The sequence below is a fragment of the Scyliorhinus canicula genome, chromosome 19 (assembly GCF_902713615.1).
Source record: "Scyliorhinus canicula chromosome 19, sScyCan1.1, whole genome shotgun sequence".
Classification (NCBI taxonomy): domain Eukaryota; kingdom Metazoa; phylum Chordata; class Chondrichthyes; order Carcharhiniformes; family Scyliorhinidae; genus Scyliorhinus; species Scyliorhinus canicula.
This window is the reverse complement of record NC_052164.1, coordinates 65,359,281-65,378,465: the sequence shown is the minus strand read 5'-3', so window position 1 is coordinate 65,378,465 and position 19,185 is coordinate 65,359,281. Positions and strand designations below refer to the sequence as shown.

At 46.6% G+C, this 19,185-nt stretch overlaps 1 protein-coding gene across 8 annotated transcripts in view; it reads left to right on the top strand.

Moving 5' to 3' along the window:
* The window catches only part of LOC119953908 (CMP-N-acetylneuraminate-beta-galactosamide-alpha-2,3-sialyltransferase 4-like), a 232,030-nt gene extending 214,870 nt beyond the window's left edge, over nt 1-17,160 (top strand). For 7 of the 8 annotated variants that reach the window (XM_038778575.1, XM_038778570.1, XM_038778569.1 and 4 more), the window contains 2 exons: nt 8,312-8,461; nt 16,132-17,160. In XM_038778575.1, coding sequence (XP_038634503.1) covers nt 8,312-8,461; nt 16,132-16,221 — 240 coding nt within the window. In that variant the 3' untranslated portion in view covers nt 16,222-17,160. The remainder of the gene's footprint in view (nt 1-8,311; nt 8,462-16,131) is intronic. The other variant, XM_038778576.1, reaches the window with a different exon arrangement.
* Nucleotides 17,161-19,185: the final 2,025 nt, after the last annotated feature.

Here is a 19,185-nt window from a genome sequence, read left to right as displayed (position 1 = left end):
TGAAATTAGTACCTTCTCTGCTTGAACTGCAGGTCTAACTAACTATGCTTTCGGCTACCTTTCTTTAGTCAACTGTACCACACCAAATCCAAGTTGCTGCAAAAATAAACTGACTCAACAATCACCCATATGAATTGAAACCAGAAAATCTCCCTGAGCTCTACCCATCTCCATGATAACTTGGCATACACTGGGGATGTCTGCAAACAGATCTTTATTTTAAGTGTCTCTTCGGTGGGATTTAGTAGGCCTGTTCGCTGTGGGCGCAAATCCTGTAATAGTCGCTAAATCTCACGTGTGGACCATCACAGGATTTGTGCACCGAGATCTCAGTTTGAGATCTTACCCGCCCCCTCCTTCCAGTGACGTGATCAGGTTTGCGCCTTTTACATACTTCATAATACATTAACATATACTTACCAGGCTTGATGCTGTAACCGCCGATGCCTTATCCTCTCACCCACTCGATTTAACTTCTCGCTGGTGCGATTCACGACTAGTTTTCAAAAAATAGAACCAGTCGTGATGACCAGGCTGGGGGTGTGGAGGTGAGTAGAACCCCTGGGTGGTGAGCGACATGGCCAGGCAATGCCTGGGCACTGTCCTCTGGTACCCTGGCACTGCCAACTTGGCATTGTCATAATACCAGGGGCAATGCCAGGTTGTCTGTGCCAGGGTGCCACTGAAGTGGGCACTGCGCGGGGGCATTGCCGGAGCACTGAAGTGACATCTGGCATGGGGGAAACCATTGTGCTGGGGAGGAAAGGGGAGAGCCCTGATGAAATTGGCAGAGGAGGCAGAGCGAGAGAGTGGTATAATGCTCCTTGATACTTCCTTTGGGGGTGTGTGGGAAGAGTAGAGTGGCGTCTGATACTTCACTGGTAGGGGGGCCACCTCAAAGCTTGTGGTGGTGGTCCTCCCTTTCTGTGGGGTGTTGAGGGAGTTCGTTTTAAATACAGGTCGGGTGCCCTTTAAAGATGGCACCCCAATCTCTGTGGAGCTGGACTTGCCGGCTCTATCGGTCCCCGCTATTCCAAAGTGATGGTGCAAACCATGCCCCCAGATTTCCTTGCGCAGTGAGTGCCAGAAAATCTGGTCTGAAAACCCGGCTGTGTTTCTGGAGAGAAACATGCAGATTTTCATCAGGTCCTGACACTTAGCCATTTTTGGTGAAAAATGTAATAATTTAATAATCTTTATTGTCACAAGTAAGCTTACATTAACACTGGAATGCAGTTACTGTGAAAAGCTCCTAGTCGCCACATTCAGGCGCCTGTTCGGGGACACGGAGGTAGAATTCCTAAAACCACATTATATTATAACCCATATAAATTATGAACGAAGTGTTCCTGATGGGTCCAGTCAGTTATTGTTGGTTTTTACCTGCCACCTGGCACTTTGACCTTTCACTTAGTCAACTGGGGGTTTAATCTATTCTGAGATGGTGGGATGAAAATCTGCTTCGCTGTCGGTTTATAGAATCCCATAAGCCTCTTTGCTTCTGTATCTCTCCTTTTAAGATGCTCTTTCGAGACCATCACTTTGGTCAAAAGTCCAGTCACCAGACCTTATATCTCTTTACGTGATTTTCTGTGATGCAACTTGAGATGATTTTCTATGTTGACCACGCTTGCATAACTTTAACTTGTTGTTGACTATATGGATGGACAGTATAGTCACAGGTAGGCTTACATTAACACAGCAATGACGTTATTATAAAAATTCCTGATGTTCGGGTACACTGAGGGAGAATTCATGATGTACAATTCACCTAACAAGCATGTCTTTCGGGACTTATGGGAGGAAACCGGAGCACCCGGAGGAAACCACGCAGACACTGGGAGAAAGTACAGACTCCGCACAGACAGTGACCCAAGTGGGAATCGAATCTGGGAACCTGGCGCAACAGTGAAGCAACAGTGCTACCCCCTTGTTTAAAATTCCTTCTTTGATCCAATGAAAGAAATGGTTTCTATAAACCTTGAGGGTTTACCAAATGCTTTCTAACTAATTTAACTCGAACTCCGAAAACAAACACAAGCCCCTGGATCGTCCTTACTGCAAGGGTTGCAAACATCATGGGCGGAATTCTCCGACCCCCGGGGGAGGCCTGACGCCGGAGTGGTTCATGCCACTCCGTCCCGCCGGGACACACACACACAGACACCCCCGCCCCCCCCACCCCCACCCCCACCCCGCCGGGTAGGGGAGAATCCCGGCCCATGTCTTCACCAAGAGGCCCGCAGCTAAGTCACGCCTGGTTTAAATTGCTTCATCTGCTTTTTATGACCCGTACTCTTCTGATCTGTTTGTATCAATGAGACCCAGCCTTTCATATTCATAGCCTGTCCTTGAACTGTAATCAGCTCAGGCTTCTTAGATTTGCATTCTTATTGGATGTTTACCAGTTCCTTTCCAGTAGTCTACAGTTAAAACGTTAATTCCTAAAACCACGTTATATTATAACCCATATAAATTATGAACGAAGTGTTCCTGATGGGACCAGGCAGTTATTGTTGGTTTTTACCTGCCACCTGGCACTTTGACCTTTCACTTAGTCAACTGGGGGTTTAATCTATTCTGAGATGGTGGGATGAAAATCTGCTTCGCTGTCGGTTTATAGAATCCCATAAGCCTCTTTGCTTCTGTATCTCTCCTTTTAAGATGCTCTTTCGAGACCATCACTTTGGTCAAAATTCCAGTCACCAGCCCTTATATTTCTTTACGTGATTTTCTGTGATGCAACTTGAGATGTTTTTCTATGTTGACCACGCTTGCATAACTTTAACTTGTTGTTGACTATATGGATGGACAGTATAGTCACAGGTAGGCTTACATTAACACAGCAATGACGTTATTATAAAAATTCCTGATGTTCGGGTACACTGAGGGAGAATTCATGATGTACAATTCACCTAACAAGCATGTCTTTCGGGACTTATGGGAGAAAACCGGAGCACCCGGAGGAAACCCACGCAGACACTGGGAGAAAGTACAGACTCCGCACAGACAGTGACCCAAGTGGGAATCGAATCTGGGAACCTGGCGCAACAGTGAAGCAACAGTGCTACCCCCTTGTTTAAAATTCCTTCTTTGATCCAATGAAAGAAATGGTTTCTATAAACCTTGAGGGTTTACCAAATGCTTTCTAACTAATTTAACTCGAACTCCGAAAACAAACACAAGCCCCTGGATCGTCCTTACTGCAAGGGTTGCAAACATCATGGGCGGAATTCTCCGACCCCCGGGGGAGGCCTGACACCGGAGTGGTTCATGCCATTCCGTCCCGCCGGGACACACACACACACACACCCCCGCCCCCCCCACCCCCACCCCGCCGGGTAGGGGAGAATCCCGGCCCATGCCTTCACCAAAAGGCCCACAGCTAAGTCACGCCTGGTTTAAATTGCTTCATCTGCTTTTTATGACCCGTACTCTTCTGATCTGTTTGTATCAATGAGACCCAGCCGTTCATATTCATAGCCCGTCCTTGAACTGTAATCAGCTCAGGCTTCTTAGATTTGCATTCTTATCGGATGTTTACCAGTTCCTTTCCAGTAGTCTACAGTTAAAACGTTAATTCCTAAAACCACATTATATTACAACCCATATAAATTATGAACGAAGTATTCCTGATGGGTCCAGTCAGTTATTGTTGGTTTTTACCTGCCACCTGGCACTTTGACCTTTCACTTAGTCAACTGGGGGTTTAATCTATTCTGAGATGGTGGGATGAAAATCTGCTTCGCTGTCGGGTTATAGAATCCCATAAGCCTCTTTGCTTCTGTATCTCTCCTTTTAAGATGCTCTTTCGAGACCATCACTTTGGTCAAAATTCCAGTCACCAGCCCTTATATCTCTTTACGTGATTTTCTGTGATGCAACTTGAGACGTTTTTCTATGTTGACCACGCTTGCATAACTTTAACTTGTTATTGACTATATGGATGGACAGTATAGTCACAGGTAGGCTTACATTAACACAGCAATGACGTTATTATAAAAATTCCTGATGTTCGGGTACACTGAGGGAGAATTCAGGATGTACAATTCACCTAACAAGCATGTCTTTCGGGACTTATGGGAGGAAACCGGAGCACCCGGAGGAAACCCACGCAGACACGGGGAGAACGTGCAGACTCCACACAGATAGCGACCCAAACCAGGATGTAACCCGGGTCCCTGGCCCTGTGAAGCAACAGTGCTTAGCACTGTGCTACAGTGCCGCTCATATGTTATGGGAAGTGAGAATATCAAAATAGTGATGTGTTGCACGTTTTACTTGAGTGTATTACGCGTTTTAGTGGAGTGTATTAACACGCCTCCGTTTAAAGGCCGTGTGCTTAACACTACTACAGCTCTGTGTATGTAATTCTGCTCGGAGTCGCCAGGTGCCGTATTTAGACACCTCACAAGTATATCAAGGTCAGGTTCAAAGTAATAAATCTGTACACCGATTAGTAAGTTCAAACGATTGATATTTATTATAACAAATATAATAAATACACACGCATACGCTAAAGACTAAGTTACTTCTAAACTAAACGACTAAAATACTTATCTAAACAGGAACAGGCAAGGTCAGGGAGTGAGGCCTTCGTCCCGTTTTTGGTCTGCAACTCTCAGAAAGTTAGAGGTCGTCAGGGTCTAGCAAGTCTGGTTCACGTAGCGAGCGTCGTGGTGAAACTTACAGTTCGATGGCTGGTGGCTCAACGGCTGGTGATGGAACTGGAGTCAGGATGCGATGTAGCAGCAAGCCGGAGCAACAACAGGAAGCCGGAGCCAAACAACAGACAGGACAATGTGCGGGGTCTACTTTTATAGGTCCCCCCCCAAAGTCCGTGCCTCTTCGGGGCGGTCTCTACCTGCTGTATATCGATTGGGTCTTCTCCCGATCGATATTTTCCAAACCCCCCAATCTGAGGGTCGCTTCTCGATGGGTGGGGCGGTCTCTATGGTGCTTTGTGATGGATACTTATGATGCCGTTTCGTCTGGGCGTCTACTCAAAGTATCCATTCAAACCTAAATGTTTCTATTGTGTGGGCCTAGATCTGGATCACCTCATTACTATGCACATCGTTGTTGCCATTTACACCTTTAGCTGAGATTCTGCACCTGGCCATAAACTGGTTTCTGTACGTGCAGAATGCTAATTAGCCTTCTGCAAACTGCTTGTCCTTGCTAAGGCTGTTTTCTCCCTGCAGCCTTAGCAGTTCTCCATTTTGTAGCCCAGTGTCCATCTTAGGTGGCTACAGATGGACCATAAAACCATGTGACATAGGAGCAGAAGTAGACCATTTGGCCCATCAGGTCTGCTTTGCCATTCAATGAGATTTTATGGCTTATCTGGTACAATTCTCAAATCCACTTTCCTGCCTTATCCCATAACCCTTGATTCCCTTATCTCAGCCTTGAACACACTGAATGACCCAACCCCTACAGCCCTCTGCGGTAAAGGAATTACCGAGATTCATTACCCACTGAGAGAAGAAATTCCTTCTGATCTTGTCTTAAATCCTGTGTCCTGTGGTCCTAGACACTCCCACAAGAGGAAACAACTTATCATTCTACCCAGTCAAGCCCTGTGAGAATCCTATATGTCTCAATAAGGTTGCCTCTCATTCTTCTAAACTCCAATGACCACAGGCCCAACCTACTCAACCTCTCCTCGTAAGAAACTCCATCCATACCTGGGATCAACCTAGTGACCCTTCTCTGAACAGCCTCCAGTTCCAGTATATCTTTCCTTAGGTAAGGGGAGACAGAATTATTCACAGTATTCCAGGTGTGGTCTAACTGGCGCTTTGTATAGTTTTAGCAAGACTTCCCTATTTTTACACTACATTCCCTTTGAAATAAATGCCAACATTCCACTTACCTTCCCAATTACGTGCTGCATTTGCATGCTAGCTTTATTGTGATTTATGTACATGGGCTCCCAAAATCCCTCTGTGCTGCAGCTTTCTCTAGTTTTTTCCATTTAAATACTATTCAGCTCCTTTATTCTTCTTAACAAAGTGCATAACTTTATATTTTCCTATATTATATTGCATTTGACAGGTTTTTGCCCACTCACCTAACCTTGTGTCATCCTCATCATTTGCCTCCCCACTTGTTTTGTGTCATTTGCAAACTTAGCAATAGTACAGTCACTTCCCTCGCCCAAGTTATTAATATATATTGTGAATAATTGTGGCCCCAGCATGGATCCCTGTAGCAATCCACTAGTTACAGGGTTGTCAACCTGAAAATGCACCACTTATGCCCAACTCTTTGTCTTCTATTAGTTAGTCAATCCTGTATCCATGCTGATATATTCCCCTGAACACCACAGGCTCTTATCTTATTAAGTAGCCTTTTGTGGACAGTGGGGGGCTGCTCTATTTTTGGGATAGGGATATGCTGTGGGGAAGAATATAGGGAGCTTTCCTCTGCTGTTGGGAAATTCTCAGGCGCCGGAATGTGGTGACTAAGGGCTTTTCACAGTAACTTAATTTCACAAGTCTACTTCTGGCAATAAAAGTTATTTATTTTATTTTAGTTATTATTAATTGCTGACTTTCGCTGAGCAAAGTAGATGATTTTCATTTGCCTGCCTCAATACCTCCAACAACTATTAACCAATCGTTTATTTTCTACTATGAAAGTGACTTTTCTGGGGCAAATAAGCTGTGTTCCTCTATGTTCATTTCTCTCTCTCTCTCTCTCTCTCTCTCTCTTTCTTCCCCCCCCCCCCCCCCCCCCACAAAATGGATAATTCCCAGATATTAACTACAAAACCAGTCTTCTCAAGCCTCCTTTCCTAAGCTGACACTTTTTCACGCTGTTGTGCACCTATATTGAGTCACTGTGGGAAAAGTGTCCCATCCTATTAATTTAACATATTTCTGGTGGTGTGACTGTGGAGCCTGTGATCATTTTGCAAGGCAAATGATATGGCAGCAGTGCCGGCACTTATCTTGTAATCAGAGTGGAGTTGCAGTTTATTCAGCAAGGTTAGGGTCACTTGAAGTGTATTGAATTACAATTTATGTAGAATCACTTAGAAACTGCACAGAAATAGCCCGCTTTCCCCAAACTGGTATGATGTTTGTGCTGTACGCCAGCCTCCTCCAATCCTAGAAACATGTCCTTCTGTTCCTTTCCCCCTCATGTACATATCTAGCTTTCCCTTAAATGCATGTATGCTATTTGCCCCAGCAACTCCTTGTGGTAGCAAGTTCCGCATTCTCGCCACTGCCTGGATATGGCAATTTCTCCTATAGGGTTGATTAATCACCCTTATTTTGGACTCGTCCCCAAATCTTCAAAAGTCCTCAAATGTGTCTGCGAATCCACAAAAGAGAAATCTCTCTATCTACCCTAAAAAATCTCTTCATGATTTTAAAGACCCATACTCTGTTTATTCAGCAGGTTAAGGATTGCCCATTGTGTAACTTTAGTCTTCCAGTTAATTCAGCAAAATATTGTACTTTTATTACCTCTGATCCATTGAGGGCAGCACGGTGGCGCAGTGGTTAGTGCTGCTGCCTCATGGCGCTGAGGTCCCAGGTTTGATCCCGACTCTGGGTCACTGCCTGTGTGGAGTTTGCACATTCTCCCTGTGTTTGCATGGGTCTTGCCCCCACAACCCAAAAGATGTGCAGGCTAGGTGAATTGGCCACGCTAATTGTCCCTTAATTGGAAAAAATTTATTGGGTACTCTAAATTTATTTAAAAGAAGGAAAAAAAAACCTCTGATCCATTGATCACTATCGTTGCATTGGACGTACATATTACAAAGTATATGGAGGGCTGCATGTGATGCACTGGCTAGCACTGGGATTGCGGCGCTGAGGACCCGGGTTTGAATCCCGGCTCTGGGTCACTGTCCATGTGGAGTTTGCACATTCTCCCCATGTCTGCATGGGTGTCACCCCCACAACCCAAAGATGTGCAGGGGAGGTGGATTGGCCATGCTAAATTGCCCCTTAATTGGAAACAAAAAAAATAATTGGGTACTCTAAATTTATTTATTTTTTAAATTACAAAGTATGCAGTTCCTGAGCCTGTCGTATTTGGGGCTGAATGAGATAATGGAGGGAAAATTGTACTTGAAACGCTCACTCTGTTTCTCTTTCCACAGACGCTGTCAGAGCTGCTGATTTTTTTCCGCAGCATTTTCTGTTTTTATTTCACATCGCCAGCATCTGCTGTATTTTACTTTTATTATTAGTGAGATGTTAAAAAACACAGGTGATACAGTGCCAGCATAGCTGTCGCCCAGGGCTGCGACCTTTCACTTCAATGTCCTTTTTTTTTCCATTCACAGAAACCAGTGCACCCCACCACTGGATTTCTAGCCATCACCGTGGCCCTGAACTACTGCGATGAGGTCCACGTTGCTGGCTTTGGTTACCCACTGAGTCAACAAGCTACTCCCATTCATTACTACGGCAAAACTACCATGAAAGAAATGTCTGTAAGTATTCGATTTAAATACTGCCTTATGGTTTCCGTGCACCCATATCTCGCTGACATGGAATTCCTACAGTGCAGGAGGAAAGCATTCAGCCCATCGAGTCTGCACGGCAGCATGGTGGTTGGCATAAATGCTTCACAGCTCCAGGGTCCCAGGTTCAATTCCCAGCTGGGTCACTGTCTGTGCGGAGTCTGCACGTCCTCCCCGTGTGTGCGTGGGTTTCCTCCGGGTGCTCCGGTTTCCTCCCACAGTCCAAAGATGTGCGGGTTAGGTGGATTGGCCATGCTAAATTGCCCTTAGTGTCCTAAAATAATAAGGTTAATTGGGGGGGGGGGTTCTGGTATAGGGTGGATACGTTGGCTTGAGTAGGGTGATCATTGCTCGGCACAACATCGAGGGCCAAAGGGCCTGTTCTGTGCTGTACTGTTCTATGTTTCTATGTCCCTCCGAAAGAGCACCTTATCCAGGCCCAATGCCTCCGCCCTACCCCCATAACCCCGTCTAATCTTTGGACACTAAGGGGTAATTTATCATGCCCAATCCACCTAACCTGCACGTCTTTGGACTGAAGTTTCTCTGGAGGAAACTGGAGGAACTGGGAATCATGCAAAGTCCACACAGTAAGAAGTCTTACAACACTAGACTAAAGTTCAACAGGTTTGTTTCGAATCACTAGGTTTTGGAGCACTGCTCCTTCCTCGGGCGAATCCTTCGGAGCAATGCTCCGAAAGCTAGTGATTCAAAACAAACCTGTTGGACTTTAACCTGGTGTTGTTAGACTTTTTAGTGTGCTCACCCCAGTCCAATGCTGGCATCTCCACATCAAACTCCACACAGACAGGCACCTCAAGGCTGGAATCGAACCCAGGCCCCTGGCATTGTGAGGTAGCAGTGCTAACCACTGTGCCGCCGCATAAGTGGGCATGTGACACATCCGATGAGTCAGTGACGTCAAGCTTCGCTCCAGATCTTGAGCAGGAAATCTACAGTACAGTATTGAGGGAGTGCCACACTGTCAGAGGTACCAGCTATCCGATGTTAAACCAAGCTGCCTCCTGACGTCTTCAATGGATGTAGCAGACCCGTGGCATTAATTCGGAGAGGAGCAGGGGAGTTCTCTCTGGTGGTCTGGTCCATATTTATCCTTCAGCCATCAACTAAGAACAGATTACACCATCATTAATACATTGCTGTTTGTGGAACCTTGACCATAAGTGAACAGGCAGCCCTTTTCATTTAGTACAACAGTGATCACATTTCAAAAGTACTTCACCGTTGAGGAAGCCTTTTGAAAGACACTGGCTGGAATTCTTTGGAATGCCAGCCGTGTTTTATGGTGCGGCGCACCTCCGCCAGCAGCAGGATTCTCCTTTCCCGCAGCCGACCAATGAGGTTTTCCATTGTGGCCACCCCAGGCCGTGGGTGCTTTGCCGGCAGACCTGGGATCCCACCGACGGAAAATTCCACAGACTATATTGACGCAAGCTTTCCTTCGTGTTAATGTTGGTATATGCTTGGTTTTGCCCAGTCAGATTGTTAAAATGGCAGTAAGGGAGCCCAGCCAATCTCTCGACAATCAGTCGAACAGGAAATGTTGTTGGTAGCGTATCTTCACACTCATAAACTATTTCTATCCTTTGGTGAATAGTGGGGGAAGCGGTGGAAGGATTTCCGAGCTGATTATCAACCCGTTGATCCACATTGAAGGCCATGGTTAACAAGTCCTGGTGTTGGACTCAAAGCCAAAGCTTCTGCTCCAGCAGTAGGGGCACTAAATCTGCGCCACAAGGCCACCTAAATTAGGAAATAGTTAAGGGAGACTTGGAACAGCTGAAACTGCATACACATGCCTAACTGTCTAACTCATTCGCTGAACTTGCATCTATCTTTATCTTGACGTCAGGCCTACCACATCCCTGGTCATGCAAATAGGTTGAGATGTAACAAAAGGGAGGCTTATTATGCTTGTCAAGCCTTGACAATTCCCTGTTTTAACTCTTACTGTTTTGAAACAGTTAGAGAAAAACTGGAAGCTGCTTTTTTACTGCAAAATTGCTGCTGAAGTTTCCCCGATTCAAGGTGTGTAGTGAGGCAGTGGGGAAGGTAACACTGACAAAGGAGAGTACTTGCAGGCACGGAGATGGGTTGAAGTGTGTATACTTCAACGCAAGAAGCATCAGGAATAAGGTGGGTGAACTTAAGGCATGGATCGGTACTTGGGACTACGATGTGGTGTCCACCACGGAAACCTGGATAGAAGAGGGACAGAAATGGTTGTTGGAGGTTCCTAGTTATAGATGTTTCAATAAGATTAGGGAGGATGGTAAAAGAGGTAGGGGTTGGCATTGTTAATTAGAGATAGTATAACAGCTGCAGAAAGGCAGTTCGAGGAGGATCTGCCGACTGAGGTAGAAGTCAGAAATAGGAAAGGAGCAGTCACCTTGTTGGGAGTTTTCTATAGGCCCCCCAGTAGCAGCAGAGATGTGGAGGAACAGATTGGGAAATAGATTTTGAGAAGGTGCAGAAGTCACAGGGTAGTAGTCATGGGTGACTTCAACTTTCTAAACATTGAGTGGAAACTCTTTAGATCAAATAGTTTGGAGGCGGTGGTGTTTGTGCAGTGTGTCCAGGCAACTTTTCTAACACAGTATGTAGATTGTCCGACCAGAGGGGAGGCCATATTGGATTTGGTACTTGGTAATGAACCAGGCAAATGATAGATTTGTTAGTGGGGGAGCATTTTGGAGATAGTGACCACAATTTTGTGACTTTCACTTTAATAATGGGATAGGTGCGTGCAACAGGGCAAGGTTTACAATTGGGGGAAGGGTAAATACGATGCTGTCAGACAAGAATTGAAATGCATAAGTTGGGAACATAGGCTGTCAGGGAAGGACACAAGTGAAATGTGGGACTTGTTCAAGGAACAGGTACTAGGGCGTGATTCTCCGCAAATGCGGCGAGTCGTAAAGGCTGCCTTGAAACTGGCCGTGTTTCACGGCAGCCTCCGCACCCCCTCCCGGGACCCGATTCTCCCCCCCGGGCGGGGCTAGCAGCGCGGCCCCGTGAAGCACGGCATCGCGGGCTTAGCGACGGTCACTAAGCCCGCGCGCCAAGCGTCACGGCAGCTGACATGCACGATGACGTCAGCCGCGCATGCGCGGGTTGGACGGCTCCAACCCGCGCATGCGCGGATGACGTCATCACGCATATGCGTCAAACCCGCGCATGCGTGGGCCGTCATGCCCCTCAGCCACCCCGCGGACTGATCCTGCGGGGCGGCGGAGGAACAAATAGTGAGCGGGTATCGGACCCGCTGCCCGCGATCGGTCCCCACCGATCGCAGGCCCATGCCACCCTTGGCACGGCCGTGGTGCGGCCGTGCCAATCGGTGCCATTGTTGTCCGGGACGGCACTTTGCGGCTGTTTTCACGAACGGTGAGAGCAGGTGTGATTGTGTTCGTGAAAGCGGCCGTAAAGGCCTGGGAACTCGGCCCATCGGCCTGGGGAGAATCGCTGTTCGCCGTAAAAAACGGCGAGCAGCGATTCGTGTCGTGGGGCGGCCGTGGGGGGGGGGGAATAGCGGGAGGGCGGGAAAAATGTCGGGAAGGCCCTCCCGCTATTCTCCGACCCGTCGTGGGCAGCGGAGAATCGCGCCCATGTGTCCTTGATATGTATGTCCCTGTCAGGCAGGGAAGAGATGGTCGAGTGAGGGAACCATGGTTGACAAGAGAAGTTGAATGTTTTGTTAAGAGCAAGAAGGAGACTTATGTAAGGCTGAGGAAACAAGGTTCAGACAGGGCGCTGGAGGTATACAAGATAGCCAGGAGGGAACTGAAGAAAGGGATTAAGAGAGGGCATGAAAAATCTTTGGCGGGTAGGATCAAGGAAAACCCCAAGGCCTTTTACACATATGTGAGAAATATGAGAATTACTAGAGTGAGGGTAGGTCCGATCAAGGACAGTAGCGGGAGATTGTGTCTTGAATCAGAAGAGATAGGAGAGGTCTTGAACGAGTACTTTTCTTCAGTATTTACAAATGAGAGGGGCCATATTGTTGGACAGGACAGTGTGAAGCAGACTGATAAGCTCGAGGAGATACTTGTTAGGAAGGAAGATGTGTTGGGCATTTTGAAAAACTTGAGGATAGTCAAGTCCCCCGGGCCTGACGGGATATATCTAAGGATTCTATGGGAAGCAAGTGATGAAATTGCAGAGCCGTTGGCAATGATCTTTTCGTCCTCACTGTCAACAGGTGTGGTACCAAGGGTTTGGAGAGTGGTGAATGTCGTGCCCCTGTTCAAAAAAGGGAATAGGGATAACCCTGGGAATTACAGGCCAGTTAGTCTTACTTCGGTGGTAGGCAAAGAATGGAAAGGGTACTTAGGGATAGGATTTCTGAGCATCTGAAAAGACACTGCTTGATTAGGGATAGTCAGCACGGATTTGTGAGGGGTAGGTCTTGCCTTTCAAGTCTTATTGAATTCTTTGAGGAGGTGACCAAGCATGTGGATGAAGGTAAAGCAGTGGATGTAGTGTACATGGATTTTAGTAAGGCATTTGATAAGGTTCCCCATGGTAGGCTTATGCAGAAAGTAAGGAGGCATGGGATAGTGGGAAATTTGACCAGTTGGGTAACAAACTGGCTAACCAATAGAAGTCAGAGAGTGGTTGTGGATGGCAAATATTCAGCCTGGAGCCCAGTTACCAGTGGCGTACCGCAGGGATCAGTTCTGGGTCCTCTGCTGTTTGTGATTTTCATTAATGACTTGGATGAGGGAGTTGATGGGTGGGTCAGTAAATTTGCAGACGATACGAAGATTTGTGGTGTTGTGGATAGTGAGGAGGGCTGTTGTCGGCTGCAAAGAGACATAGATAGGATGCTGAGCTGGGCTGAGAAGTGGCAGATGGAGTTTAACCCTTAAAAGTGCGAGGTTGTCCATTTTGGAAGGACAAATATGAATGCGGAATGTATGGTTCTTGGCAATGTGGAGGAGCAGAGAGATCTTGGGGTCTATGTTCATAGATCTTTGAAAGTTGCCACTCAAGTGGATAGAGCTGTGAAGAAGGCCTATGGTGTGCTAGCGTTCATTAGCAGAGGGATTGAATTCAAGAGCCGTGAGGTGATGATGCAGCTGTACAAAACCTTGGTAAGACCACATTTGGAGTACTGTGTGCAGTTCTGGTTGCCTCATTTTAAGAAGGATGTGGAAGCTTTGGAAAAGGTGCAAAGGAGATTTACCAGGATTTTGCCTGGAATGGAGAGTAGGTCTTACGAGGAAAGGTTGAGGGTGCTAGGCCTTTTCTCATTAGAACGGAGAAGGATGAGGGGCGACTTGATAGAGGTTTATAAGATGATCAAGGGAATAGATAGAGTAGACAGTCAGGGACTTTTCCCCCGGGTGGAACAAACCATTACAAGGGGACATAAATTTAAGGTGAATGGATGTCAGTGGTAGGTTCTTTACCCAGAGAGTAGTGGGGGCATGGAATGCACTGCCTGTGGAAGTAGTTGAGTCGGAAACATTAGGGACCTTCAAGCTGCTATTGGATAGGTACATGGATTACGGTAGAATAATGGAGTGTAGATTAATTTGTTCTTAAGGGCAGCACGGTAGCATTGTGGATAGCACAATTGCTTCACAGCTCCAGGGTCCCAGGTTCGATTCCGGCTTGGGTCCCTGTTTGTGCGGAGTCTGCACATCCTCCCCGTGTGTGCGTGGGTTTCTTCCGGGTGCTCCGGTTTCCTCCCACAGTCCAAAGATGTGCAGGTTGGGTGGATTGGCCATGATAAATTGCCCTTAGTGTCCAAAATTGCCCTTAGTGTTGGGTGGGGTTACTGGGTTATGGGGATAGGGTGGAGATGTTGACCTTGGGTAGGGTGCTCTTTCCAAGAGCCGGTGCAGACTCGATGGGCCGAATGGCCTCCTTCTGCACTGTAAAGTCTTTGATAATCTATGATTAATCTAGGACAAAGGTTCGGCACAACATTGTGGGCCGAAGGGCCTGTTCTGTGCTGTATTTTTCTATGTTCTATGTTCTAAGGCCCAACCACCTTCTGCTGCTTCCTCAATGACCTGCCTTCCGTCATGAGGTCAGAAGTGGAGATGTTCACTGATGACTGCACAATTTTCGGTACCATTCACGACTCCTCACACTGAAGTAGAACATATCCAAATGCAGCAAGATCTGGATAATATCCAGGCTTGGACTGACAAGTGCCAAGTAAAATTTGCCCACACAAGTGCAAGACAATGACCATATTGGACAAGAGAGAATTTAATCATCCCCCTTGACATTCAATGGCATTACTATCGCTGGAGCCCCCATGATCAACATCCTGGGATTGAAGTTGACTAGAAATTGAACTGGACTAGCCATATAAATACTGTGGCTACAAGAGCGGGTCAGAGGCTAGAAATCCTGTTGTGAGTAACTCAGTACCTAACTCCCAAATCATGTCCACCACCTACATGGTACAAGTCAGGAGTGTGATGGAATACATCCCACTTGTCTGGATGAGTAAAGCTCCAATAGCACTCAAGAAGATTGACACCACCCGCTTGATTAGCACTACTTCTGCAAACATTCAGTCCCTCTCCTACCTGTAGCAACAGTGTGTACCATCGACAAGATGCTCTGCAGGATCTCATCAAGGTTCTTTAGGCAGCACCTACACAACCCCAGGCCACCACCATCTAGAAGGACAAGGGTGGCAGATACATGGGAACACCATTGCCACATCGTTCAACACCAAGTTACTCACCATCCTGACTTGGAAATATAGTGCCTTTTTTTCACTGTCGCTGGGTCAAAATCCTGGAACACTCTCCCTAACAGCACTGTGGGTGTACTTGCACCACCTGGACTTTTTTTCTCTTATTCGTTCATGGGACGTGGGCATCGCAGGCTCGTCCAACATTTATTCCCATCCCTAATTATCCTTGAGGAAGGAGCAGCACGGTAGCATTGTGGGGGGCAGCACGGTAGCATTGTGGATAGCACAATTGCTCCACAGCTCCAGGGTCCCAGGTTCGATTCCGGCTTGGGTTACTGTCTGTGCGGAGTCTGCACATCCTCCCCGTGTCTGCGTGGGTTTCCTCCGGGTGCTCTGGTTTCCTCTCACAGTCCAAAGATGTGCAGGTTAGGTGGATTGGCCATGCTAAATCGCCCTTAGTGTCCAAAATTGCCCTTAGTGTTGGGTGGGGTTACTGAGTTATGGTGATAGGGTGGAGGTGCTGACCTTGGGTAGGGTGCTCTTTCCAAGAGCCGATGTAGACTTGATGGGCCGAATGGTCTCCTTCTCCACTGTAAATTCTGTGAAAAAAAAGTTGCATGTAAGCCAGACCAGGGAAGAACCTATAAAATTCTAACAGGACTAGAAAGGGTCAATGCAGGAAAGATTTCCCGATGGTGGAGGAGTCCAGAATCACCCCCCCCCCCCCCCCCCCCCCCCCCCACACCTTCTCAGACCTAAATAGTCTACCCTGTATCCTCAGACTGTGACCCCTGATTCTGGACTCCTCCACCATCGGGAAATCTTTCCTGCATTGACCCTTTCTAGTCCTGTTAGAATTTTATAGGTTTCTATGGGATGCCCCCTCATTCTTCTGAACTCCAGCGAATACAATTCTAACCGACTTATAATAACTTCTCTTTATTTTTTGCAGAACTCTGAGCACAACGTCACACACGAGCAGCTGTTTCTGAAAAAGCTGGTGGATGTTGGAGCAATTAAATACCTCACTGTTTTGATGTAATTTTTATTTCAATGAGTGGCAAGTTTTATTTATATTCTTTTTATATGACTGATTGCAGCCTTCCCCCCGGTTATTGACTGGGGACAGTTTGCGCAGACGCATTCTGTCTTGGTTCGTGCTGGATGACAGATGAAATAATCATTGCCCTCGGCACAGGCAACTCTCTGACATTGCTGGGATCATCATAACTAGTGCAGGAGATTCTACTTCCCACTAATGTGGCTGCCAAACACCCGGACACTATTTTAGGCGTTGAGCAGACTACCTGTGGGCAACATTTGAAGTGTCGATTCAGAAGATGTGTTTTCTCTGTCACGCAAAAAAAAAATCATTGTTTCGAACACTTGGCCTGGCAGCCATGTGTGAACCGTAACTGGGAAAAGGAATGCATGGACTTCTCAAGAACCTTTCAGAGCTCCACCATGTTTTATTTTACCACACGAACTGGGCGTGGATCTCCCCATGTTAAACAATTTTGTTCCATCTCCCTCATTAAATTTGTTTAGTCTTCTCCAATGAGAGAATCGGAGCAGCAATTTATCAACGCCATTAACTCCCACCGTCTCACCCTTTCAGTTGGCTAAGGCTCCATGCATGGTGGCCATTTGGAAATCCTCCCCGGTTTCCACAGGGCCAGGGCTTAAGCTGTCTCATAACCATTTGTACCAGAGATTTAGATTGAAAGAATTTACCTTGGTGCTGGGAAACTGTACTTCATATCTATTGGTGCCATGTTGTCATTGTTTAGAGATAGTCTGGCTAATGATGGAGGGGATCTGCTTTAAAGAGTTCAATCTTAACCCATGGGTGAAATGGTGATGCTGTTTTCTACTGTTGAGGGAGCCAGAGATGGTGATGCTCACTGTGGCTGTGTCCTCAATGTAACTCGGCATGGGGCAGATGCAATTTTTTGATTAAAAACTAAATGTGGTCCTCTGGTATCACTGGATAGAGGAATTCTTTCCATATCTTTAAAAGCGCAAGTTATTCATACAGAATTATACTAAATGGGCAAGTATTGTCTGTGCTGAGTGTACTGTTCAACCTTACTGTTGATTTAACATTTTGAATGGAATCTACTCCAATTTCTACCTCTCAATGTATTTGGGGATTCTCAGTTTAAAAAAAATAAATGGCTCTGAATGTCTGTCTGAAGTTTTCCAAAGCGGAATTCAAGTGGACGTAAAGATTATTCAGGTCCTGATTTGAGAAGCCTACGCCCAGTACATGGAGGAAAATTGCATTCTGTCCGAACCTTTGGGGTTTATTTCTGTTCTCCGAATGAAGATGTCGCACTGTAGCAAAGTGGAGGATAGAAACCGTAGAATCCAACCGTGTAGAAGGAAGCCATTCAGCCTATCGAGTCTGTACCGGCCCTCGGGAAGCGCTCCCTTCCTTGGCCTAACCCCCCCCTCCCCATCCCTCATCACCGTAACTTCACCTAACCTACACATGTTTGGAGTGGGGGAGCATCCGGAAGAAACCCACGGAGACACGGGGAGAATGTGAAAACTCAACCGGAATCGAACCCGGGCCCCTGGCGCTGTGAGGCGGCAGTGCTAACCAGTGTGCTGCTGACAGATTGGGGCTACAAAACTTTCTGACCTACCCTATCTCCCAGTGAGTTTCCATGCTAAGCACTGGATAATGGAATTAATCTTAGTCTTTTGGTAGTGAGTGAAAAATCTATTATGCACTTCGAAGAACTCACTAAAGTTTTTTTCCCCCAATAGTTCATGTTGCTGCTGACTGGGCCTGTGTTTATTGCCCATCCCTAATAGCTCTTGAACTGACTGGCTTGCTGGGCCATTTCAGAGGGACATTTACGAGTCAACCACATTTATGTGGATTTGGAGTCACATGCAGGCCAGAGCAGGTTTCCTTCTCGAAAGGGGCAGATGGGTTTTCACGATGATTGACAATATCATTCCAGGTTATTATTGAACATAAATTTCACCAGCTGCTGAGTGGCAGGATTCGGGCCCAGGTGCCCAGAGCGTTACCCTCGGTCTCTGGATTATTAGCCCAATGCCAATACCATTCTTCCACCGTCTCCCTATTAATTTAATTGTTGTCCTGTCATCTCAGACCCTGGCCAGCCAGTGGCTCCTCTCTTCCGAGATATTCTGCTGATCTTTGGGATCCTTTGTGCCGATTTTCCTCCTGCCCATCAACAGTCCACTGTTATTCCACCTTTCCTGTTGATGGGCCCTCCTACGGCTCAGGCACTAGTTACAATTCCAGCAATTAAGATTTCTCCCGGGCCACTGAGTCCCAATGTTTCAGTTTGTCAGCTCTTCCCCGCATCCCTTCAACCGAGATGCAAATGAGCTCAAACAAAGCCTTATCACTACCAATACTCAAAATCTTTTGTAAGTACTCTTCCGACATCACTGCATCTGCTGACTAGAGAGAAGCCTGCTCTGGATTAGAAGTATCCAAGCTATCGTGGGCTGTTTAAATACATACGATGGAGACACAAGGGTCAGGCGTTCATGCTCCCGTTAATTTCTATCCATCTCCTGAGGCTCTGATTTAGGATTTATTCTGTCTCAGTCAAGGCTGGTCACCAGGGAATGCCTGCACTGTGACAGCAGTTGGTCTTATGACACTTCTTCTCTACTTTATAAAAAACACCAGCGTGACATTGCAACAGGGAATTTATTTTCATTTGAGAGCTTGTATGGGAGAAGCCTGAAAGTCCCAGGCAGGAGAGGGAACAGAGCTGAAATTTCAAATGACAAAAGTTGACAAACCTAGACAATTACAAAGTTATTTAACTTGGACAATCAATGCAAAACTAGGGAGTACACTTCTCGACTCCAATCAATTCCATTGCTTTGAAAATAATTGGGCCCTTTGCCTCGGCGAGTTACAGTGGCATCGGTGAATGTTTGTTTCCTTTTTATTTTTGTCTTGACCTCTCTCTCTCTCTCTCTCTTTTTCTCTCTTTCACAGCCCACC